Below are 25,325 nucleotides of genomic sequence, written 5' to 3'. Positions count from 1 at the left end.
GCTTTTAAGACCTATTTTTTTTTTTTTTTTTTTTTGCGGTACGCGGGCCTCTCACTGTTGAAACGCGCAGGCTCAGCGGCCATGGCTCATGGGCCCAGCCGCTCCGCGGCATGTGGGATCTTCCCGGACCGGGGCACAGACCCGTGTCCCCTGCATTGGCAGGCAGACTCTCAACCACTGCGTCACCAGGGAAGCCCCAGAACTATTTTGAATAGGAAAGATACAGGTGCATTTTCCAGAACCACCTGAAAGATAGGCTGGTCTCAGTTGGCCAAAAATTGTTTGAGAAAAATTCCTGAGACGAAAAGGCAAATGTAAAACAATTGAAGGTGAAAACTGTAGCCCAGAATATGGGCAGGAGAACCATGGGAGGGTGTAGTGATGGATTAAGGATTGCTTCAAGTTTAGTGGCTGTGGATATTAGGATGAACAGAAGACCCAAGCAACTGTCATGTGGTATCTGTAGAGCCTGCAGTGGAGAAAATCAGTTGCTTTCCAATAGATTAACGATAGCCAGTCAGAAAGTATAGTATAACAGTAAAACGATAAAAAAAAGCTAAGAATAAGCCTGTATTCGTTTTCTATTGCTGCATAACGAATTACCACTAATCAGTGGTTTAAACATACTCCTATTTGTTATCTCACCATTCTGAAGGTCTGAAGTCCAGGACAGCATGAGTGGGTTCTTTTCTCAGGCTCAGAAGGCTGAAATCAAGGTGCTGGTCAGCTGGTCTCTTATCTGAAGGCCCTGGGGAAGAATATACTCTCAAAGTCTTCCAGGTTGTTAGCAAAATCCAGTTCTAGTGGTTGCAAGCCTGAGATTCCCATTTCCTTACTGGCTGTCAACTGGGGATTACTCGCAGCTCCTTGAGGCTGCTTAACATGGCCCCCTCCATCTTTCAAGTGGCAAGAACCTATGGAGTTGTTCCCATGCTTTAAATATCTCTGACTTTCCTTCTGCCTTCCTCTTTTACTGTAGAAAGTGCTTTGCTTACTAGGGCCCAAGTGATTAGGTCTGACGCACTCCAATAATCTTCCTATTTTAATGTCACAATTGTGACATATGACACAATAAGAGGGCTGATATTTTAACATACTCACTGGTTTCAGGGATTAGAGCAGGACATTTCTTTTGGGGGGAGGGGGCATTTTGTAACTTTTGCCTACCACAAAGCCTAAGTAGAATTTTGTAAGACCTACATGAAAAAAGTATAAAATTTCCTTGATGAATATAAAAGAAAACCATATAGGTTTCACTTTGTAAATATCATATCATTACCTCCCAAGTTATCCAGTCTGTCAATTCAATTTAATTCCAGTCAGATTCTTAACAGAATTGTTTACTAAATTGGCAAGCTGGTTCTAAACTTCCTGTAGTAGAGAAAAATGCTTAAGAATTGGCAGAGACAAATTTGAAAGGGAATGATCGATATCAACAAACTATATTAAACTAAAGTTAATAAAATCTTGGAGGATTAGTCCAGGAGTAATCCATGGCATAGAATGAGGATTCATTTAGTAGATGATAAAGTTGCTTCAATCAAAAGGGAAATGATGGACTTTTAGGTAAATGGTGGTGTAGTTGTCTGTCCATTTGGAAACAAAATTAGGCCCTTATCCCAAGCACAGAAATAGTTTCCAGATGGAGTGAAGAACTAAATATACTAAGTGAAATTGTACAAGTATTAGAAGTATTAAAGAGAATTTGCTTATAAACTTTGAGTTAGAGAATACCTAACCAAAGTGCTGGGAAATGTGATTGGTTAGTCAACACATGCTAGAGTACTTCTATCAGTGTTAGGAAAATGCAGATTGAAATAATTACCCCCTCCCCTCTTTTTTGCTCAGTCAGATTGGAAAAATGTTGCTCATTCCAAATGCTGGCAAGGGTATTGAGACATGTACTCTCATTGAATGAATTGTAATGGTCTTTTTTGCAGTGCCCATTGTAATTTTAAGTAGGCCTATCCTTTGAATGAGTAATTTCACCAACAGATTTTTACCTTAGTTAAAGACATAGGGACATGAGCACAAAGAGACATTTTCTGGATGTGGCACTGTTATTATAGCAGAAGATGTCTAAGAAACTAAAGATTTATCATGGAAGGGCTTTTTGTTTATAAATTATCAAATGGATTTTGAATAAAGGACCAATTATGTTTAACTAAGGTAATTTAGAGTAAAACGAAATATCTGTGGGATTTTTAACAAGAACTGTCTTCTCACAGTGTGTGCTTTTATCACCTCTTATCACCCATTTCATTATATATTTAATCAAAAACATTTCCCTTATATTACAACACATGTAAAAACAGTGCGGTGTTCTTATCATACGTGAGTCAGTGTGTAATGGTAATTCTTTGAGGAAAGTGCAGCTGAACAAAGCCCTGCTTCATTAGCATAATGTGTGACATCTCGGGGATTTCCTTTACTACCCTATTGTATCTGTCATTGATGGGAAAAAAGAAAGGAAAATCTGTATCTGTACATACACCATCAAAATGGATTCTTTTCAAGATCAATGTGTATACGGAGTAATGTTTGCTGATTAAATGTTTATCTTATGTGTGAATAATATTTAATATATGAGATGTAATCTTCATTTAAAGACAATGTAATGGGAGGGGGAGAAGAGAGATTCGATTTTTTAGACAGGTATTAGCATTTACCAAACAGATAAGGGAAATATTTTCCTTATGTCTGTGCTTATGTGAAAGAGAGAAAGTCAAATATCTTCACAAGGGCTTTTCAGAACGTTAACTTTGGTGGGTTTTATCTTTAGGTTTATTAGTTAAGGATTGAAAATAAAAGCTTTGGTCATAGTGGCCAAGATGGTAGAGTAGGAAGACCCTGAGCTCACCTCTTCCCATGGGCACATCAAATTTCAACCATTTACAGAGCAACTACCTCTGGGAGCAACCTGAAGAGTTGCAAAAAAGATTTTCCACAAGCAAAGATAAAAAGAAGGAACCACAATGAGATGGGTATGAGAGATTCATTACAGTCAAGTCCTGCACCCCTGGGAAGGTGACCGGCAATGGGAGGATAACCACCATTGCAGAAGTTTTCCCTAAAGAGCAAGGGGTCCAGGTTGCACATTGGGTTCCCCAGCCCAAGGGGTTTGCATTGGGAAGACAAGCCCCCAGAATGTCTGGCTTTGAAGGCCAGTGTGGCTTACATATGGCAGAGCTGGAGGGCTGTAGGAGACAGAGACTCTACTCTTAAAGGGTGAATGCAAAACCTCATATGCTTTGAGTCCCAGCACAGAGCCAGTAATTCGAAGAAAGCCTGGGTCAGACCCACTTGCTGATCTCAGAGAGTCTCCTGGAGAGACAGGAAGCAACTGGGATTCCCTTTGGTGACATAGATGCTGCAGCAGCCATTTTTGTTTTACCATGAAGACACAGGTGCTGGCAAGGGACATTTAGGAGTTTTCCCTCTAGCCTGTTAGTGCCAGGGGTTTACTTGCCCACCAGCAGGCCAGCACCAGTTCCACAACCCTCAGGGCCACAAAGCCACCTATGCTGGGACCCAGCTCTGCCCAACGTTGGGCTGGCAACCACAGCACAAGGCAGGACCTGGCAGCCAACTGAGCTGGAGGCCAGTCTTGCCTATTACTGCACCCACGGTAGTTGGACCCACCACCAGAGAAGGGCAACGTATGGGAGAACCCTAGAGCAAATTGCTCTGGTGACTAGAGGGGACTATGCTGCTGGGACCCACAGGATGTCTCCTATATAAAGCTACTTCTTCAAGACTGGGAAACATAATAGAGCTACTTAATAAATAGGAATAAATACAGAGAATTAGGCAAAATGAGGAGACAGGTGAATATATTCCAAATGAAGGAACAAGGCAGAACCTCAGAAAAAGAACTAACTGAAGTGGACTTAAACAATCTACCTGATAGAGTTCAAGGTACTGATCACAAAGACGCTCAATGAACTTGGGGGAAAAATGGATGAACACAGTGAGAAGTTTAACAAAGAGTAAGAAAATATAAAGACCCAAGCAGAGCTGAAGAATACAGTAACAAATCAAAAATACATTAGAAGGAATCAACAGTAGATTAGATGATACAGAGGACCGGATCAGCAACCTAGAAGACAAAGTAGTGGAAATCACCCAAACTGAATAGAAAAAAAAAAAAGAAAGAAAAATGAGGATAGTTTAAGACACCTCTGAGACAACATCAGTTGTACTAGCATTTTGCATTATAGGGGCCCCAGAAAGAGAAGAGAGAGAGAAAGGGACAGAAAATTTACTTGAAGAAATAATAGCTGAAAACTACCCTAACCTGAGAAAAGAAATAGACATCCAGGTCCATGAAGCACAGAGTCTAAACAGGAAGAATCCAAAGAGGTCCACATGAAAAAATATTTTAATTAAAATGGCAGAAATTAAACATGAAGAGACAATGTTAAAAGCAGCAAGAGAAAAGCAACTAGTCATATTCAAGGGACCTCCTGTAAGACTGTGAGCTGACTTTTAGCAGAAACTCTGCAGACCAGAAGGGAGTGGCATGATACATTCAAAGTGATGAAAGGAAGAAACCTACAACTGAGACTATTCTAACCAGCAAGGCTATCATTCAGATCTTTTTTTTTTTAATGGAAAGCATTATCATATGCTTATTCTTTGCTAACACATACAATTTTCATTATTTTAACTATATTTAGAAACTGTTATCTAATTAATCCCTGTACAGTGTTTTAATCAACACATCCCTCTTTCTTCCAAGCTCAGATTCATTTCAGTTAAGAAACTTTACAGTATTTGTTGTTTTAATGCAGCTAATACCTTTTTTTAATGTTTATTTATTTTCTTATTAGTCATCCATTTGATACACATCAGTGTACACATGTCAATCCCAATCTCCCAAGTCATCACAACACCCCCTCCACCCCCTGCCGCTTCCCCCCTTGGTGTCCATACGTTTGTTCTCTACATCTGTGTCCAGTTTTCTGCTCTGCAAACCAGTTCATCTGTACCATCTTCTAGGTTCCACATATATGTGTTAATATACGATATTTGTTTTTCTCTTTCTGAGTTACTACACTCTGTATGATTGGTGTATCACATTGATTGATTTGCATATATTGAAGAATCCTTGTATCCCTGGGATAAATCCCATTTGATCATGGTGTATGATCCTTTTAATGTGTTGTTGGATTCTGTTTGCTAGTATTTTGTTGAGGATTTTTGCATCTATATTCATCAGTGATAGTGGTCTGTAATTTTCGTTTTTTGTAGTATCTTTGTCTGGTTTTGGTATCAGGGTGATGGTGGCCTCACAGAATGAGTCTGGGAGTGTTCCTTCCTCTGCAGTATTTTGGAAGAGTTTGAGGAGGATGGGTGTTAGCTCTTCTCCAAATGTTTGACATAATTCACCTGTGAAGCCATCTAGTCCCAGACTTTATGTGTGTTGGAAGATTTTTAATCACAGTTTCAATTTCATTACTTGTGATTGGTGTGTTCATATTTTCTGTTTCTTCCTGGTTCAGTCTTGGAATGTTATACCTTTCTAAGAATTTGTCCATTTCTTCCAGGTTGTCCATTTATTGGCATAGAGTTGTCTGCAGTAGTCTCTTAGGATGCTTTGTATATTTGCGGTGTCAGTCGTAACTTCTTCTTTTTCATTTCCAATTTTATTGATTTGAGTCCTCTCCCTCTTTTTCTTGATGAGTCTGGCTAATGGTTTATCCATTTTGTTTATCTCCTCAAAGACCCAGGTTTTAGTTTTATTAATCTTTGCTATTGTTTTCTTTGTTTCTATTTCATTTATTTCTGTTCTTATCTTTATGATTTCTTTCCTTCTGCTAAATTTGGGTTTTGTTTGTTCTTCTTTCTCTAGTTCCTTTAGGAGTAAGGCTAGATTGTTTATTTGAGATTTTTCTTGTTTCTTGAGGTAGGCTTGTATAGCTATAAACTTCCCTCTTAGAACTGCCTTTGCTGCATCCCATAGGTTTTGGATCGTCGTGTTTTCATTGTCATTTGTCTCTAGGTATTTTTTGATTTCTTCTTTGATTTCTTCAGTGATCTCTTGGCTGTTTAATAACGTATTCTTTAGCCTCCATGTGTTTGTGTTTTTTACGTTTTTTTCCCTGTAATTCATTTCTAATCTCATAGTGTTGTGGTCAGAAAAGATGCTTGGTATGATTTCAGTTTTCTTAAATTTACTGAGACTTGATGAGTGTTCCGTGTGCAGTTGAGAAGAAAGTGTAATCTGCTCTTTTTGGATGGAATGTCCTATAAGTATCAATCAAATCTATCTGGTGTATTTTCTACTCTAAAGCTTGTGTTTCCTTATTAATTTTCTGTTTGGGTGTTCTGTCCATTGGGGCAGGTGAGGTGTTATAGTTCCCCACTATTATTTTGTTACTGACGATTTCCTCTTTTAGAGCTGTTAGCAGTTGCCTTATTTATTGAGGTGCTCCTGTGTTGGGTGCATATATATTTATAATTGTTATAGCTTCTTTTTGGATTGATCCCTTGATCATTATGTAGTGTCCTTCGTTGTCTCTTGTAACATTCTTTATTGTAAAGTCTATTTGATATGAGTATTGCTACTCCAGCTTTCTTTTGATTTCCATTTGCATGGAGTCTCTTTTTCCATCCCCTCACTTTCAGTCTGTATGTGTCCCTCGGTCTGAAGTGGGTCTCTTGTAGACAGCATACATATGGGTCTTGTTTTTGTATCCATTTAGCAAGCCTATGTGTTTTGATTGGAGCATTTAATCCATTCATGTTTAAGATAATTATGGATATGTATTTTCCTCTTATCATTTTCTTATTATGGGTTTGTTTTTGTAGGTCCTTTTCTTCTCTTGTGTTTCCCACTTAGAGAAGTTCCTTTAGCATTTGTTGTAGAGCTGGTTTGGTGGTGCTGAATTCTCTTAGCTTTTGCTTGTCTGTAATGCTTTTGATTTCTCCATTGGATCTGAATGAGGTCCTTGCTGGGTAGAGTAATCTTGGTTGTAGGTTCTTCCCTTTCATCACTTTAAGTATGTAATGTCACTTCCTTCTGGCTTGTAGAGTTTCTGCTGAGAAATCAGCTGTTAGCCTTATGGGAGTTCCCTTGTGTGTTATTTGTTGTTTTTCCCTCGCTGCTTTCAATAATTTTTCTTTGTCTTTATTTTTTCCCAATTTGATTACTTTGTGTCTCAGCGTGTTTCTCCTTGGGTTTATCCTGTATGGGACTCTCTGTGCTTCCTGGACTTGGGTGGCTATTTCCTTTCCCATGTTAGGGAAGTTTTCGACCATAATCTCTTCAAATATTTTCTCGGGTCCTTTCTCTCTCTCTTCTCCCTCTGGGACCCCTATAATGCGAATGTTGTTGCGTTTGTTATCCCAGAGGCCTCTTAGCCTGTCTTCATTTCTTTTAGTTCTTTTTTCTTTATTCTGTTCCACAGCCACATGAATTCCACCATTCTGTCTTCCAGGTCACTTATCTGTTCTTCTGCCTCAGTTATTCTGCTATTGATTCCTTCTAGTGTAGTTTTCATTTCAGTTGTTGTATTGTTCATGTGTGTTTGTTTGTTCTTTAATTCTTCTAGATCTTTGTTAAACATTTCTTGCATCTTCTCAATCTTTGCCTCCATTCTTTTTCCAAGGTCCTGGATCATCTTCACTATCATTATTCTGAATTCTTTGTCTGGAAGATGGCCTGTCTCCATTTCATTTAGTTGTTTTTCTGGGGTTTTATCTTGTTCCTTCATCTGGTACATAGCCCTCTGCCTTTTCATCTTGTTTATCTTTCTGTGAATGTGGTTTTTGTTCTAGAGGCTGCAGGACTGTAGTTCTTCTTGCTTCTGCTGTCTTCCCTCTGGTGGATGAGGCTATCTAAGAGGCTTGAGCAAGTTTCCTGGTGAGAGGGACTGGTGGTGGGTAGAGCTGGCTGTTGCTCTGGTGGGCAGAGCTCAGTAAAACTTTAATCCGCTTGACTGCTGATGGGTGGGGCTGGGTTTCCTCCCTGTTGGTTGTTTGGCCTGAGGTGACCCAACACTGGAGACTCTCCGGGCTCTTTGGTGGGGCTAATGGCGGACTCTGGGAGGGCTCACGCCAAGGAGTACTTCCCAGAACTTCTGCTGCCAGTGTCCTTGTCCTCACAGTGAGCTATCGCCACTCCCTGCCTCTGTAGGAAACCCTCCAACACTAGCAGGTAGGTTTGGTTCAGTGTCCTCTGGGGTCACTGCTCCTTCCCCTGGGTCCCGATGCGCACACTACTTTGTGTGTGCCCTCCAAGAGTGGAGTCTCTGTTTCTCCCAGTCCTGCCGAAGTTCTGCAATCAAATCCCACTAGCCTTCCGAGTCTGATTCTGTAGGAGTTCCTCCTCCTGTTGCCAGACCCCCAGGTTGGGAAGCCCGACGTGTGGCTCAGAACCTTCACTCTAATGGGTGGACTTCTGTGGTAAGTGTTCTCCAGTTTGTGAGTCACCCACCCAGCAGTTATAGGAGTTGATTTCATTATAATAGCGCCCCTCCTACCGTCTCATTGCGGCTTCTCCTTTGTCTTTGCATGTGGGGTATCTTTTTTGGTGAGTTCCAGTGTCTTCCTGTCAATGATTATTCAGCAGTTAGTTGTGATTCCGGTGTTTTCAAAAGAGGGAGTGAGAGCATGTCCTTCTACTCTGCCATCTTGAACCAATCCCCTAATCCAGATTTTTAAAAAAATAAATTTATTTATTTTTTATTTTTGGCTGCATTAAGTCTTCCTTGCTGAGTGCGGGCTTTCTCTAATTGCGGCGAGTGGTGGCTACTTTCGTTGTGGTGTGTGGGCTTCTCATTGCTGTGGCTTCTGGCGTTGCAGAGCATGGGCTCTAGGTGAGTTGGCTTCACTAATTGTGGCACGTCGGCTCTAGAGCCTAGGCTCAGTAGTTGTGGCGCATGGGCTTACTTTCTCTGTAGCATGTGGGATCTTCCCATACCAATGCTTGAACCCGTGTCCCCTTCATTGGCAGGCGGATTCTTAACAACTGCACCAGCAGGAAGTCCCTATCATTCAGATTTGAAAGAGAGGGAAAGAGTTTTACAGACAAGGAAAAGCTAAAAGAGTTCAGCACCTCAAAATCAGCTTTGTAAGAAGTTTTAAAGGGGCTACTCTAAGCAGGAAAGGAAAAAGACCATAAATAGAAATAGGAAAATTATGAAAGGAAAAATCTAATTGGTAAAGGCAAACATAAAGTAAAGGTAGTTGACCAACCACTTATAAAGCTAGTAGGAAGGCTAGAAGATATAGAAAATTATCTATATCCACAAGAAGTATGTAAGAGATATACAGAACAAAAAGATATAAAATATGATGTCAAACACAGTAAACAGTGCGGGGACGGGGGAGAAAAATGTTAGAATGTCTTCAAACTTGAAGTTGTCGCCTTAAAATAATCACGTATATATAGGTTGTTAAATATGAACCTTATGGTAACTGCAAACCAAAAATCTATCATAGGAGAAAGGAAGAAAAAAGAACTACAAAAACAACCAGAAAACTTAACAAAATGGCAATAATTACATACCTGTCAATTACTTTAAATGCTCCAGTCAAAAGACAGCGTGGCTGAATGGATAAAGAACAAGATCCATGTATATGCTGCCTATAAGAGACTTACTTGAGATGTAAGACACACAGACTGAAAGTAAGAGGATGGAAAAAAGTATTCCATGCAGAGGGAAATGAAAAGACAGCTGGTGGGTAGCAATACTTGTATCAGGCAAAATGTACTTTAAAAGAAAGACTGTAGCAAGACAAAGAAAGACAGTATATAATGAGCTAAGGGATCAATTCAAGAATAAAGAAAATACAACAATTGTAAATATATATGCACCCAACATAGGTACACCTAAATACATACAGCAAATATTAACAAACATAAAGGGGAAAATTGACAGTAACACATTAATAGTAGGGGACTTTCACAGCCCACTTTCAGGGAATTCCCTGTTGCTCTAGTGGTTAGGATTCCACTCTTTCACTTCAGGGGGCATGAGTTCGATCCCTGGTTAGGGAGTTATGACCTCACGTGCCACTGGGCCCAGGCAAAACGAAAACAACACCCCACTTACATCAATGGATGGATAATCCAGACTGAAAATCAGTAAGGAAACAGTGGCTTTAAACAACACATTAGATCAGAGAGACTTAATGGATACAGTTAGAACATCCCATCCAAAAGCAGCAGAATACATTCTTTTCAAATGAACATGGAACATTCTCCATGATAGATCACATGCTAGGATACAAAACAAGTCTCCATGAAGTTAAGAAGAATTGAAATCATATCACACATCTTTTTCAGCCTCACTGGTGTTAGACTAGAAACTAACTACAAGAAGAAAACTGCAGAACACACAAAGACCTGTAGGCTAACCAGTATACTGCTAAACAACCAATGAGTCACTGAAAAAAATCAAAGAGAAAATTATCTGGAGACAATTGAAAATGGAAGCATAACAATCCAAAATCTATGGGATGTAGCATAAGTAGTTCTAAGAAGGCAGTTTATAGCAGTACAAGCCTACCTCAGAAAACAAGAAAAATGTCAAACAGTCTTTTCTAAAAGAACTAGAAAAAGTACAAACAAAGCCCAAAGTTCTTTCTTAAGGAAAGAAATCATAAAGACCAGAGTAGAAATAAATGAAATAGAGACTGAAAAAACAGTAGAAAAGATCAGTGAAACTAAGTGCTGGTTCTTTGAAAAGATAAACAAAATTGACAAACCGTTAGCCAGACTTATCAAGAAAAAAAGAGAGGGCCCAAATAAATAAAATCAGAGATGAAAGAGAATTTACACCTGACACCACAGAGCTACAAAGGATCCTAAGAGATTATTGTGAACAATATACACTCAATAGAATGGACAACTTAGAAGAAATGGATAAGTTCCTAGAAACATGCAATGTTTCAAGGCTGAATCAGGGAGAAATTGAAATATGAACAGACCAATCACCAGTAATGAAATTGAATCCGTAATTTAAAAAAAACTCCCAGTAAATAAAAGTCCAGTACCAGATGGCTTCACAGGTAAATACTACCAAACATTTAAATAAGAGTTAAGGGCTTTCCTGGTGGTACAGTGGTTAAGAATCCGCCTGCCAATGCAGGGGACATGGGTTCGAGCCCTGGTCTGGGAAGATCCCACATGCTGTGGAGCCACTAAGCCCCTGTGCCACAACTACTGAGCCTGTGCTCTAGAGACTGCAAGCCACAACTACTAAGCCCTCAAGCTACAACTGCTGAAGCCCGTGCGCCTAGAGCCTGTGATCTGCAACAAGAGAATCCACTGCAAAGAGAAGTCTATGCACCGCAATGAAGAATAGCCCCCGCTTGCCGCAGCTAGAGAAAGCACACGCACAGCGATGAAAACCCAAAGCAGCCAAAAAACAAACAAACAAATAAATAAAATAAAAAAAAAAAAGTTAACATGGTTCCTCAAAGTATTCCAAAAAATTTCAAAGGAAGGAATGCTTCCAAACTCTTTGTACAAGGGTAGCATCATCCTGATACAAAACCAGACAAGGATCCCGCAAAAAGAATTAGAGGCCAATATCACTGATGAATATAGATGCAAAAATTATCAATAAAATATTAGCAAACCAAATTCAACAATACATTAAAAAGATCATATACCATGATCAAGAGGGATTTATCTCAGGGATGCAAGAATGGTTCAATATCAGCACATCAATCAATGTAACATACCTCATTAACAGACTGAAGAATAAAAGTTATATAATTATCTCAATAGATGCAGGAAAAGGTTTTGACAAAATTCAACCTCAATTTATGATTAAAAAAAAAAACTCTTCACAAAGTGGTTATGTAGGAAACATAGCTCAACAAAATAAAGGCCATATATGACAAACCTACAGCCAACATCATACTCAGCTGTGAAAAGCTAAAAACATTTCCTCTGAGATCAGGAACAAGACAAGGAGGCCCACTCTTGCCACTTTATTCAACATAGTATTGACAGTCCTTGCCACAGCAATTAGATAAGACAAAGAAATAAAAGGAATCCAGTTTGGAAAGGAAGAAATGAAACTGTCACTATCTGCAGATGACATTATATAGAAAATCCTAAAGATGTCATCAGAAATCTATTAGAACTAATAAATGAATTCAGTAAAGTTGCAAGATACAGAATTAACATACAGAAATCTGTTGCAGTTTTATACACTAACAATGAACTATTGGAAAGGGAAATTAAGAAACAGAAAACAGTCTCATAATTATATCAGAAGAGTAAAATAGGAATAGATCTAACCATGGAAGTAAGACTTGTACTTGGAAAACTATAAGACTTTGATGAAAGAAATTGAAGATGACACAAATAGATGGAAGTATATACTGTGGGACTTCCCTGGTGGCACAGTGGTTAAGAATCCACCTGCCAATGCAGGGGACATGGGTTCAATCCCTGGTGTGGGAAGATCCCACATGCTGTGGAGCAGCTAAGCCCCTGTGCCACCACTACTGAGCCTGTGCTCTAGAGCCCATGAACCACTACTACTGAGCCCTCGTGCCACAACTGCTGAAGCCTGCACACATAGAGCCCTTGCTCCGCAACAAAAGAAGCCGCTGCAATGAGAAGCCCGTGCACCACAGCGAAGAATAGCCCCCACTTGCTGCAACTAGAGAAAACCTGCATATAGCAATGAAGACCCAGTGCAGCAAAAAATAAATTAAAAAATAAATTTATTTTTTAAAAAAGAAAAAATATACTGTACTTACATACTGAAAGAATTAATATGGTTAGAATGACCATACTCCCCGAGGCAATCTATAGATTCATCACAATCTCTATCAAAATACTAGTGGAATTTTTCATAGAACTAGAACAAATAATTCCAAAATGTGTATCAAAACACAAAAGACCCCAAATAGCCAAAGCAGTCTTGAGAAGGAAGAACAAAGCTGTAGGTATCACATTCCATGGTTTCAAGCTATACTACAGAGCTACAGTAATCAAAACAATATGGTACTGGCACAAAAACAGACATATAGATCAATGGAACAGAACAGAAAGCCTAGAATTGAACCCACACTTATATGGACAATTAATCTATGACAAAGGAGGCAGGAAAATATACAATGGGGAAAAGACATCTTCTTCAATAAATAGTGTTTGTAAAACTGGACAGCTACATGCAAAAGAATCAAACTGGACTACTTTCTCACATCATATACAAAAATAAACTCAAAATGGATTAAAGACGTAAATGTAAGACCTGAAACCATAAAACTCTTAGAAGAAAACAAACAGTGGGCCCTTTGACATCAGTCTTAGCTATATATGTTTTGGATCTGTCTCCTCAGGCAAGGGAAACAAAAGCAAAATAAACAAATGGGACGACATCAAACTAAAGAGCTTTTGCACAGAAAGGAAACTGTCAAAAAAGTGAAAAGACAGCTTACTGAATTGGAGAAGATATTTGCAAACAATATATCCAGTAAGGGGTAAATATCCAAGGTACACAAAAAAGTCATACAACCTAATGGTAAAAAAACAAACATCTCAATTTAAAAATGGGAAGAGGACCTGAATAGACATTTTTCCAAAGAAGGCAAACTGATGGCCAACAGATACATGAAAAGATGTGCTATATCACTAATCATCAGGAAAATGCAAATCAGAACCACAGTGAGAAACCACCTCATACTTGTCAGAATTGCTATCATCAAAAGGCAACAAATAACAAATGTTTGTGAGAACATGGAGAAAAGGGAACCCTTGTACACTTTTGGTGGGAATGTAAATTGATTCAGCCACTGTGGACAACAGTATGGGGGTTTCTTGAAAATTTAAATGTAGAACTGCCATATAATCCAGGAATTTCACTTCTGGGTTTACCTGAAGAAATCAAAAACACTAATTTGAAAAGATATATGCACGCCAGTGTTCATTGCATTATTATTTACAATAGCCAATATGTAGAAGCAACCTAAGTGTTCATTGATAGATGAATGGATAAACATGCAGTGTGTATATACACAGTAGAATACTGCTCAGCCATAAAAAAAAAAAAGAAGCCTTGCTATTTGTGACAAAATGGATGGGTCTAGAGGGTATTATACTAAGAGCAATGAGTCAGACAGGGAAAGACAAATACCTGTGGAATCTAGAAACAGAACAAACTGATAAGACAAAATGAAGGCAGACTTGTAGATACAAAGGACAAATGGATGGTTGCCAAAAGGGAGGGGGCCAAATTGGTGAAGGGATTGAGGTACAGACCTCCAGTTATGTAATAAATAATCACTGGGATGTAATATACAGCACAAGGAATATGGTCAATAATATCATAGTAACCGTATGGGAAAAGATGGTTGTTAAACTTACTGTGGTGATCATTTCATAATGTAGGCAAATGTCAAATCCTTATGTAGTACACTTGAAACTAACATAATATTGTATGCATACTATATTTCAATTAAAAAAATAAAACATAAAACCTTACTAAAGAAAATAAGAAAAAATTTTAAAAAGCTTTGGCTATTATTTTAATTTTATGTATCTTCTGCATTAGTTGTGAGAGTAATGATGTAGGTGAAAATTGCTTTTAAAGTGAAAGAACTGTGGGATTTTTAACCAAAGTAAGTTTTTTTGATGAATTTATTAGATGCACTTCATATAAACTGTTATCTTTATTAAAATAATAATTTCGTCTTAAAGATATTTTACAGTCCTGTAAGAAAAGAACCTTATATTAATGTAAAATGTACAACAATTAAAAAATGGTTTTCCAAAGCAATTCATTTAATACTGAAATCCCTTTCTTCGTAATTGAGGCAAAACTTAAAGAGGGAACTATGGGCTAATAAAATTGTTCCCATGTGAGCAAAGCTAATAAAAGATGAGAACTGTGACTGTGTCCCACTGAGAAAGACAAGGCACCTTATTAAAAAAAACATACACTGTGTTTGTTATAAAACAAAACTGTGAATTATTTTTGCAGAAGTCAACGAAAGGTTCCGTTGTCCTTGAGCACGTATTCCGTCACATAAACCTTGTGGAGATAGATTACTTTGGGCTGCGTTACTGTGACAGAAACCATCAGACGGTGAGTACAATGACTTCATATTAAATTTTTCTTGTATAAATTTCACTGTATCTCTGGCTTTTCCTGATCTTTAGGTTTTTGGAACTGAAAATGACTGAAAAACTTAAACATGTTTTCCATTGCTAATTTCTTTGTATTTTTTCCACTTCTGCCAAAAGTTGTAGAGTTGTAGGATTCATTGCTTATGTGTGTGCAGATTTCTTTGTAGGTGGCTTACATAGTTTCTGTTTTTTCGCAGCCATATTATAGAGAGTACTTTCCCTTTGTGCTGTTAGGAGGACTGAATTAGCCATTTAATGTGTGTTAGGAGCCAAGTGGCTAGTCTCTTGAAGTGATAGGCATTATTGCTTTTTAAGAAAGTAAATGGTTAAAGAGTATTTAAAGAAATACAATGTAAAAAGGTGCCGATCTAAGTTTTATAAGTTGGACGAGCAATTATAAAATAAGTAGGGGTTTTCATTCATGAGCTTCATGGAATAAGAGTGATAAAGGCAACCAAATTTTTGGTGTAGGATGTCATTTGTTCATGAGGATTTAACTCAAGAATTCCTGACTGGTTGGATGGTAGCGAGGTACTAAGAAACTTACCACATTGGTTAGTATAGATTCTATTCGGTAAGACTGAAATGCTGTCTCTTGGTGATGAACAGAGGAAAGACGTTGGAGGTGATGATTTTGAGGTACAAAAGTATATTCATTAATGTGACTTTTGGTTTAAAAGTCTAAGACAGATCTTAACCTCAGATAGACAGTCTTATTTATGCTTATAATGCTTATATGCTTACCTTAAAAATACCGTATTTGACATATCTTTTATTTTTTATACGTTCTTCCTCAGTTGTCCCAGTGTCCACTGGGTCATCTGGGTCCGGGGTCTGTTCATTGAGATGCATGATTGTCTAAGTGGGCCTCTTCTGTCCTGTTCCCAAGAACGTGCTAGGATGAGAAGAGGCAGACAAGCGGAATGCTATTGATGGCGGTAACTTGTGATTTTTCTTGAGCTTGTTCCATAACCTGTTTCATTTCACATGAGCATTTCACAAAGTAGGAATAAAAGATTGGGTGTGTTGATTAGCTTTCCATAGGAAGGAATTGCTTTCTAAAGGCGAGTGGTCATTAACGTGTAATGCAAAGAAAGGGAACGGACATACTCAGAAGTTCACTGAATTCTGTCTTGTACAGGCCATAAGTCAATATAGCAGAACTGTATATCTGTACTGAGAGATTAAATTGAAGGCTATAGAAGATATCTTGCATTACATTCATATTTTTGAAATCGTATTTTTCCTAGCAGAGGGAAATTCAGTTTCCTGATCTTATCTAGTATGTCAGACCTTGCCTGGAAAGATCGACTGTCTTGCTAAAATTATATAGACCTTATCTGTCCTTTTTTTTTTTTTACATTCCAAAGAAAAAGATGTGAAAAGCTAGAGAATTTTAAACAATGGCTCATATCATTGCAAAAGAATTAGCAGTTGGTATTGGTAGTTTATTTAAAGTTTTCTAGGTCTTATTCAGAACAGAGTTTCTTTTCTGTTACATTTATTCCTAAGGGTTCGCATTTGTGATACAGGTCTTAGGAGAAAATAAATTATACAATTAGAAGGAGAAAACTGTTAAGTCATGCTTTTTATTTGGTAAAATAAATCAGATGTGTAAATCACATGAAAAACTATTTTTTTGCCTCCTGAATTTCTTTCTTTCTAGTAAACTCAGATAAAATAAAGGTGATTTGTAAATGTGACTTAGTCTTTGTATGTTCAAATGTATTCTCTTATTTTCCTTTTAATTGTAGGAAGCTATGAGAATAAGTTCATGAAAGTTTACTCTGACTTTAGGTAACCATTTCTTCAAGGCCTCTCATTTCTGCAGGGCTGGGAGCGTGTGTCTGGGTAGAAACACATGATTCCATTCCTGATTTTCTCCTCTTGGGTTCTGAGGCAGAAGTTGGAATCTCCCTCAGGAAGAAGTGCAGGCAGCCTTTTTAACTCTGGAAGGGCAACCTCCCCAACTGTAAGTTTCTGAGGAGATTGTTGGTAAACCTAACTTCATATTTCCCTGTTCACTCTCTATATCCCATAGTTACTTATGGTAAATAAGAATAACTCTATGTTAGAATAGCACAGGACATGGGGAAAAGTCCTTGTCCTAAAAATAGAGGAATGATTTCTGTGAATATGCCTGAATTACTGTCCATTAGATGGGATTTTGTTTATTGCTTTACTCTTTCTGCACCCGAAAGTTTATTTTAATGGGGAATGCCTGTGTAACAATCTTTAGTGTAATTAAGATCTATATAGAGAAGACTTTGAGGCCCTAATGGGCACCACTTAGATCAACTCTTGAAGCAAATAAAAATAGATAGTGGGATGAGGAGCTGGGGATAAAATGGAAGAAAGATGACAAGGAAAAAGATGGCTATATCAATGAAAAGCTCTCCCTCCTTCTCCCTCCATCAGCAGTGGATCATGCCTTGGGGCCATGCCTAAACTTTGGCTGGGGGTGGGGAAATAGACTGGGCAGCCTGCAGCACTGCTAGTCAGCCTGATGTGGTCGAAGTATAAGCATGCAGATGTAACTGAGTTAGACTGGCAGTGGCTGCAGAGCTGGCAAGGAAGGATTAGGGAGGGCTTTATGCCCACCTCAGAGAATTAGTGTGTGTTGCATGAGAAGATGGGCAGCTACCCTGGAGAATTAGGATGCAACATGCCTAATGAATATGTCCCTAGGACATGTGGACCCCCACATGGCAGGGAGCTTGTTGTCTGTCCTGGAGAATGGGGGTAACCAAGAGGCCTCAATCCAGGTGTATCAGCCATCACCATTGTTGTCATCAATGTATCAGGAACTGTTGAACATTTTCTTGTGTTCATTACATGCTCAGGACAACTGTACAAGTTAAATATTATTATCCTACCGTCAGAGATGAAGAAACGGAATCTAAAAAGATTAAACAGTTTCTCCAAAGTCACATAACTAGCAAGTATTAAGATCAGAATTCAAACCCAGTCTTCATGTCTCCAAGACTTTTCAACCACTATAATATTCCAACTTGAATGTGTGTAAGATAAAGAGGTTTTGCATACTTTGGTCTCTAAAGAACTCTCTTTTGGGCTTTCCTGGTGTCACAGTGGTTAAGAATCCGCCTGCCAATGCAGGGGACATGGGTTCGAGCCCTGGTCTGGGAAGATCCCAAATGCCACGGAGGAACTAAGCCCTTGCACCGCAACTACTGAGCCTGTGCTCTAGAGCCCGCGAGCCACAACTACTGAGCCTGTGAGCCACAACTACTGAAGCCTGTGCGCCTAGAGCCCATGTTGTGCAACAAGAGAAGACACTGAAGTGAGAAGCCCGCACACTGCAACGAAGAGTGGCCCCTGCTCGCCGCAACTAGAGAACGCCCGTGCACAGCAACGAAGACCCAACAGAGACAAAAATAAATAAATAAAAAGAACTCTCTATGCAATTTACATATTAATGTTTATTGAGAAGAGTTAAATGGTAATTACCAATAAGCAAACTTCTCAGATTAACCTGTGACAAGAGAGCTCATTTAGGCCTTTGTGTGTTGCCGCACTCATGTGGTTGTTCAGCTGTTATTTAATGAATACCTAATATATGCAGGCCATGTTCTGCAGCTTTCTATGTTTTTCATGTAGTCTGAGGAATTCTGAGGAAAAGGAATTTACTGCCTGGAATATTAAATGAAAAAATACAGATTTTATGTACATTCCGTGGAACCAAGTCCTGGGAAATTCATGTAGCAAACACATTGATTTAGGTGTTATGTATGTGTAAAGAGTAACAGCTGGACAGAAATAAATCTTGCTAAAGCTAATGTCTCTCTAAGGTACAGCTGACTTGATTTGGAACACTCTGGGCATCATAATTTCTTAACTTCACTTCTCAGGATGGGTCTGTAAAAGAATCTCTGGAAAATAAAAACAGTTTTTTTGTGAAGACACGGTTACTGAGACTGAATTAACACAGTGCCGCCTGCATTACCTCAGGATTTTTTTTAGAAAGTACCCTCTTAAGGATGAACCATGGGGGAGACTTCCCTGGCGTTCCAGTGGTTAAGACTTTGCCTTCCAATGCAGGGGGTGTGGGTTCGATCCCTGGTTGGGGATCCCACATGCCTCGCGGCTGAAAAACCAAAACGTAAAACAGAAGTAATATTGTAACAAATTCAATAAAGACTTTAAAAAATGGTCCACATCAAAAAAATCTTAAAAAAAAAAAGATGCACTGTGGGCTTCATGTACTTGCAGTTTCTTTCCTTAAAGACAGCAATAGTGAAAGCACTTAGCCTGGGCCTAGAACCTCCGTTTTGTTCTGCTCTGGCCTGTGTCATCAGGTTCGTTCTTAATCCAGACTGGTCTGTGCGGGGTATGTCTCTTTTATATCTGGGCTGTGGTTCAACTTACAGAAAATTTCCAGCCGTGATGGAAGGTGTCTGTGAGGCCGTCTGTCATAAGGGTTACAAGAATACACCAGCTTTGTCGAATGACCCTGCCACTTACTAGCTGTAAATATTTAAAATTCTCTTAAAGTACTGACTCTTAATCTAGAACAGCAGAACTGCTGGGAGAGTGGGCTGCGTCCAGTGTGTTCTAGGCCTGCCTATCACCAGTTGAGTGGCCGTTCATTGGGAACACCTTCCTGTTCTCCTTATGGCGTGTGGCCAGCAGCTTAGCTTGGTGTGTCTTTACTTTGAATGGGTACCAGCTCTCTCTGCTCAGTGTCCTAATCCCCAGCCTCTGTGAATATGTCACCTTATATGGCAACAGGGACTTTGCAGATGTGACTAAATTAAGGATCTTGTGATGGGGAGATTATCCAGGTGTGACCAATATAATTACATGAGTTATTACACATGAAAGAGGAGGCAGGAGAGTCAGAGGAGATGTGACAGTTGGATGCAGAGGTCAAAGTCATGTATTTGCTGGAAGGAGGCCTTGATGCCAGGATGGCAGGTAGCCTCTAGAAGCTGGAAAGGGCAAGGCAAGGGTTCTCCCCTGGTTCCCCCAGAAGGAGCACAGCTCTGCCTACACTTAGGGTTTTTTTTTAACATCTTTATTGGGGTACAACTGCTCCACAATGGTGTGTTAGTTTCTGCTCTACAGCAAAGTGAATCAGTTATACATATACATATCTTCCCATATCTCTTCCCTCCTGCGTCTCCCTCCCTCCCACCCTCCCTATCCCACCCCTCCAGGGGTCACAAAGCACCGAGCTGATCACCCTGCGCTACGCGGCTGCTTCCCACCAGCTATCTACCCCACGTTTGGTATACACTTAGGTTTTTAAGCCCAGTGTCTTAGTCGGTTTGGGCTGCTTTAACAAATTACCACAGACTGGGTGGTTTAAACAAGCAACATTGATTTCTGACAGTTCTAGAGGCTGAAAGTCTGAAAGCAGGGTGCCAGCATGGTTGGGTTCTGGTGAGGGTCCTTTTCCAGGTTGTGGACAGCTGACTTCTTGTAACTTCACATGGTAAAAGAGTTCTTACAAGAGCACTAATCCCATTCCTGCTTGACCTAAGCACCTCCCAAAGGCCCTACCTCCAAATACCATCACATTGGGATTAGGGCTTTAACATATAAACTCCCGGCTGCGGACACAAACATTCAGTCTGTTATACCTACTGAGACCATTTTCGGCTGCGGACACAAACATTCAGTCTGTTATACCTACTGAGACCATTTTGGACTTTTGGCCTTCGGAATTGTACGATAATAAATTTCTGTTGTTTTAAGCCACCAAGTTTATGGTCATTTGTTGCAGCAGCAGAAAGAAACCAATACAGATGGTTACTGTGGGAAGCATTTTATCTTGCTTGCTCAGTGGAAGCTTGAGGGCCTTCTTGTTTGGTGTCACCACATCGGTAACCTGAGATACTGTTACTTTCCTGGGTAATAATAGCATATAACCTTCTGCAGATGCTCAGGATTTCTGTGATTAGGGCTACATGTGTATCTGCAGATGTCTGTGAGTAATATTAGTTGCTGCTTCAAGATTATCTAGATTCCTTATTATGAGGGAGGGATGGTAAGATCTGTTAATGATAGACAGAGAATTGAAATTATGATACAGGCCTATTCCCTTTCCTAAGCACCTCCCAAAGGCCCTACCTCCAAATACCATCACATTGGGATTAGGGCTTTAACATATAAACTCCCGGCTGCGGACACAAACATTCAGTCTGTTATACCTACTGAGACCATTTTCGGCTGCGGACACAAACATTCAGTCTGTTATACCTACTGAGACCATTTTGGACTTTTGGCCTTCGGAATTGTACGATAATAAATTTCTGTTGTTTTAAGCCACCAAGTTTATGGTCATTTGTTGCAGCAGCAGAAAGAAACCAATACAGATGGTTACTGTGGGAAGCATTTTATCTTGCTTGCTCAGTGGAAGCTTGAGGGCCTTCTTGTTTGGTGTCACCACATCGGTAACCTGAGATACTGTTACTTTCCTGGGTAATAATAGCATATAACCTTCTGCAGATGCTCAGGATTTCTGTGATTAGGGCTACATGTGTATCTGCAGATGTCTGTGAGTAATATTAGTTGCTGCTTCAAGATTATCTAGATTCCTTATTATGAGGGAGGGATGGTAAGATCTGTTAATGATAGACAGAGAATTGAAATTATGATACAGGCCTATTCCCTTTAATAATTGGGTGAATTTGAAATTACTCTGAAGCTGGAAGGAACATGAGCTGCCTTTGGGTGTTCAGAAGTTATTATAAGTGGAGTCTGTGTGGTAGAACAGACAGCTGCCTTTGGAGTCTCAAGATAGGTCTGAGTCCTATGTCCGTTTCTAAGAATGGTCAAGTCACTTCATTTTTCTGAATATTGAGAATAATGCCTTCCCTGACCCAACATTCAGGATTGCTGTAGGACCAAATTAGAGACCACACATATACTATAAGGTGTTAAACATTTTGAAGGCCTTTCCTGTTGAAACTAGGATGGAGGAAAATATTGCTGGTGATACATATTTTTAAAAGGTGGACTAGAGGAAAGAAGGAAACAGCCTGGGGGAAAGAAGAGAGAAAATCAAATAAGCTTTGGACTCTGAAACAGCTTTGGAGATTTTTGAAGATTAGTTTTGTTGATATTGAAAGCAGTAATAAGAATAAATGTGATATCTCAATACTACTTCCGGTTTTAAAATCAGTGGTTATAATCACATCCCGTTTTAATGTTAGCACTTGAGTTGTCTTTACAAATTACTCCTTCAAATGCAGATTCTATCCAGGTAGAGCTTTTCTCAGAATATGGCATTCAACCTGCTGAATCTGCTGTCCTATGACTTCAGAAGTCAAAGAAGGAGGGAGACAGGTAGCGTACAGATTCAGTCAGCATGTGAATGTCCTCTTCCCCAGTGAACTCTTCTTTTCTTCACCAAGACAATAAAAGAAATCAGATGGAAGCCCCCTAACTCCTTAACCCTTCTCACACACTTAGTTGCTTCTTACCCATCCTTCCCTCTCCTCTCAGTGGAAGAGCCCCAGTGCCTCTCCCCTGGATTTTATCACCTCTCATTTCTTCTGCATCTTCAGCCCTCTCCCTCTCTCTTCCCTTTCTTCTGTCAAGGTTTGGGCATGTTTAAATCTCTCACATTTAAAACCACCCTTCCCCCACTCCCATGCGATCCTTTGTCTACTACCATATTGACTCCCTCTGTGTCACACCTAAACTCCAGAAAGCTTTGCCTAAATTCATCACCTCCACTTCTCAAATCTAATTCATCCTTTTTTTAAAAAAATTTTTTTTATTTATTTAGGCTGCTCCGGGTCTTAGTTGCAGCACGCAAACTCTTAGTTGCGGCATGCATGTGGGATCTAGCTCCCCGACCAGGGATTGAACCTGGGCCCCCTGCATTGGGAGTGCAGAGTCTTACCCTCTGGACCACCAGGGAAGTCCCCATCAAATCTCATTCATTCTTAAACTTCTCACAGTTCAGCTTTGATGCCCATCATACACTGAAACGGTCCTCAGGGTCGTCACTAGATGCTACATCCAAGTGACACTTTCAGCCCTTATCTTCCTTTCTGTTGTTGCATTGACCCTTGTTCTTAAAATCTTCTCATTTTGCTCTTCTGACAACACGTTCTCCTTTTTTATCTCTTTTCAAGTTTTCTTCTGGTTATTCTATTCAATCTTCTTTATGATCACTTTTCCTCGGCCTTTTCCTAAAAATGTTGATATGATTTTGTCCATGGTTTTCTTATGTTCTGACTGAATATAGGCTCACACGCTTAATGCTACTTCTTCTGGCACTATTTTTTTCTGAAATAACTTCCTTAAAAAAAATCTAAACTGTGTATATATTTGTATCCTCCCCACCGCCCCCAATGCTCTGAGGATTATTGAGCAAAAATGATCCCATCCATTGAGCACTAGCAGGCAGGCGCTGCCATGAGTAATGGTATTCTTCTTTGCATTACGATTTGTTGTATTTTGCAGTGTGAGTGTGAGATTTCACTTTCTGTAACTTTAGCTTCTGGCAAGTGCCTGTAATGACTGATAAAATGTGTGTAAGTGATCATACAAGTCCTGTTGCAAAGAGAGAAATGAAATTTGTCATGTTGAATTATTACAAATTGAAATTTTTTTAGCCAAGACATGGAAACAACCTAAGTGTCCTCAGTGGATGAATGGGTAAAGATGTGAGATATATGTGTGTATAAATAAAGTAATGGAATGTTATTTAACCATAAAAAGAAGGAAATCCTGCCATTTTCAACAAGGTAGATGGATCTTGAGAACATTAGGATAAGTGAAATAAGTGAGACAGAGAAAGGCAAAGACTGTATGATCTCACTTATATGTGGAATCTATAAAAGCCACACTCATGGATGCAGATAACAGATTAGTGGTTCCAGAAGTGGGAGGTGGGGGATATGGGTGAAGGTGGTCAAAAGGTAAAATCTTCCAGTTATGAGATGAGTTCTGGGAATGTAATGTACAGCATGGTGACTATAGTTAACAATACTCTTCGTATATTTGAAAGTTTCTGAGAGAATAGTTATTGAAAGTTCACGTCACAAGGAAAAAAGACTGCGTGAGGTGATGGATGTTAACTAAACTTAATTGTGGTGATCATTTCACAATATATACATATATCAAGTCATTATGTTGTATGTCTTGGACTAATACAATGTTTTTTTAAACAAATTTCAATGAAGTATAGTTGATTTGCAGTATTGTATTAATTTCTGCTGTACAGCAAATTAACTCAGTCATATGTATATATATTCTTTTCCATTCTGGTTTAGCACAGGGTACTGAATATAGTTCCTTGTGCTACACAGTAGGACCTTGTTGTTTATTCATCCTATATATACCGGTTTGTATCTGTTAATCCCAAACTCCCAATTCTTCCCTCCCCCACCCTGCTCCTCCTTGGCAACCACAAGTCTGTTCTCTATGTCTGTGAGTCTGTTTCTGTTTTGTAGATGTGTTCATTTGTGTTGTAGTTTAGATTCCACATATAAGTGATATCATATGGTACTTGTCTTTCTGACTTATTTCATTTAGTGTGATAATCTCTAGGTCCATCCATGTTGCTGCAAATGGCAGTTTCATTCTTTTTTATGGCTGAATAATATTCCATTATATATATATACACACATATGTGTGTATATATGTGTATGTATGTATGTGTGTGTATATATATATATTTATATATGCCATATCTTCTTTATCCATTCATCTGTCGACGGGCATTTAGGTTGTTTCTATGTCGTGACTATTGTGAGTAGTGCTGCTATGAACATAGGGGTGCATGTATCTTTTTGAATTATAGTTTTGTCTGAGTATATGCCCAGGAATGGGACTACTGGATCATATGGCAACTCTATTTTTAGTTTTTTGAGGAACCTCCATACTATCTTCCATAGTGGCTACACCAATTTACAATCCCACCGACAGTGTAGGAGGGTTCCCTTTTCTCCGTATCCTCTCCAGCACTTGTTATTTGTAGACTTTTTAATGATGGCCATTCTGACTGGTGTGAGGTGGTACCTCATTGTAGTTTTGATTTGCATTTCTCTAATAGTTAGCAATGATGAGCATCTTTTCATATGCCTATTGGCCATCTGTATATCTTCTTTGGAGAAATGTCTATTTAGACCTTTTGCCCATTTTTCAGTTGGGTTGTTTGTTTTTTTGTTATTGTGTTGTATGAGCTGTTTGTATATTTTGGACATTAAGCTCTTGTCTGTCTCATCATTTGCAAGTATTTTCTCCC

The 25,325-nt window shown here is 39.1% G+C and overlaps 1 protein-coding gene across 2 annotated transcripts in view; it reads left to right on the top strand.

Annotated features, from left to right (window-relative positions):
• EPB41L4A (erythrocyte membrane protein band 4.1 like 4A) overlaps window positions 1–25,325 on the top strand; it is a 254,773-nt gene that overhangs the window by 85,898 nt on the left and 143,550 nt on the right. For both annotated transcript variants that reach the window (XM_024743369.1, XM_024743370.1), the window contains exon 2: window positions 14,955–15,059. In XM_024743369.1, the coding sequence (XP_024599137.1) occupies window positions 14,955–15,059 (105 nt within the window). The remainder of the gene's footprint in view (window positions 1–14,954; window positions 15,060–25,325) is intronic.

This window comes from Neophocaena asiaeorientalis, unplaced genomic scaffold (genome assembly GCF_003031525.2).
Source record: "Neophocaena asiaeorientalis asiaeorientalis breed wild unplaced genomic scaffold, Neophocaena_asiaeorientalis_V1.1 scaffold26, whole genome shotgun sequence".
Classification (NCBI taxonomy): Eukaryota; Metazoa; Chordata; class Mammalia; order Artiodactyla; family Phocoenidae; genus Neophocaena; species Neophocaena asiaeorientalis.
This window is presented reverse-complemented; position numbering and strand designations above follow the sequence as displayed.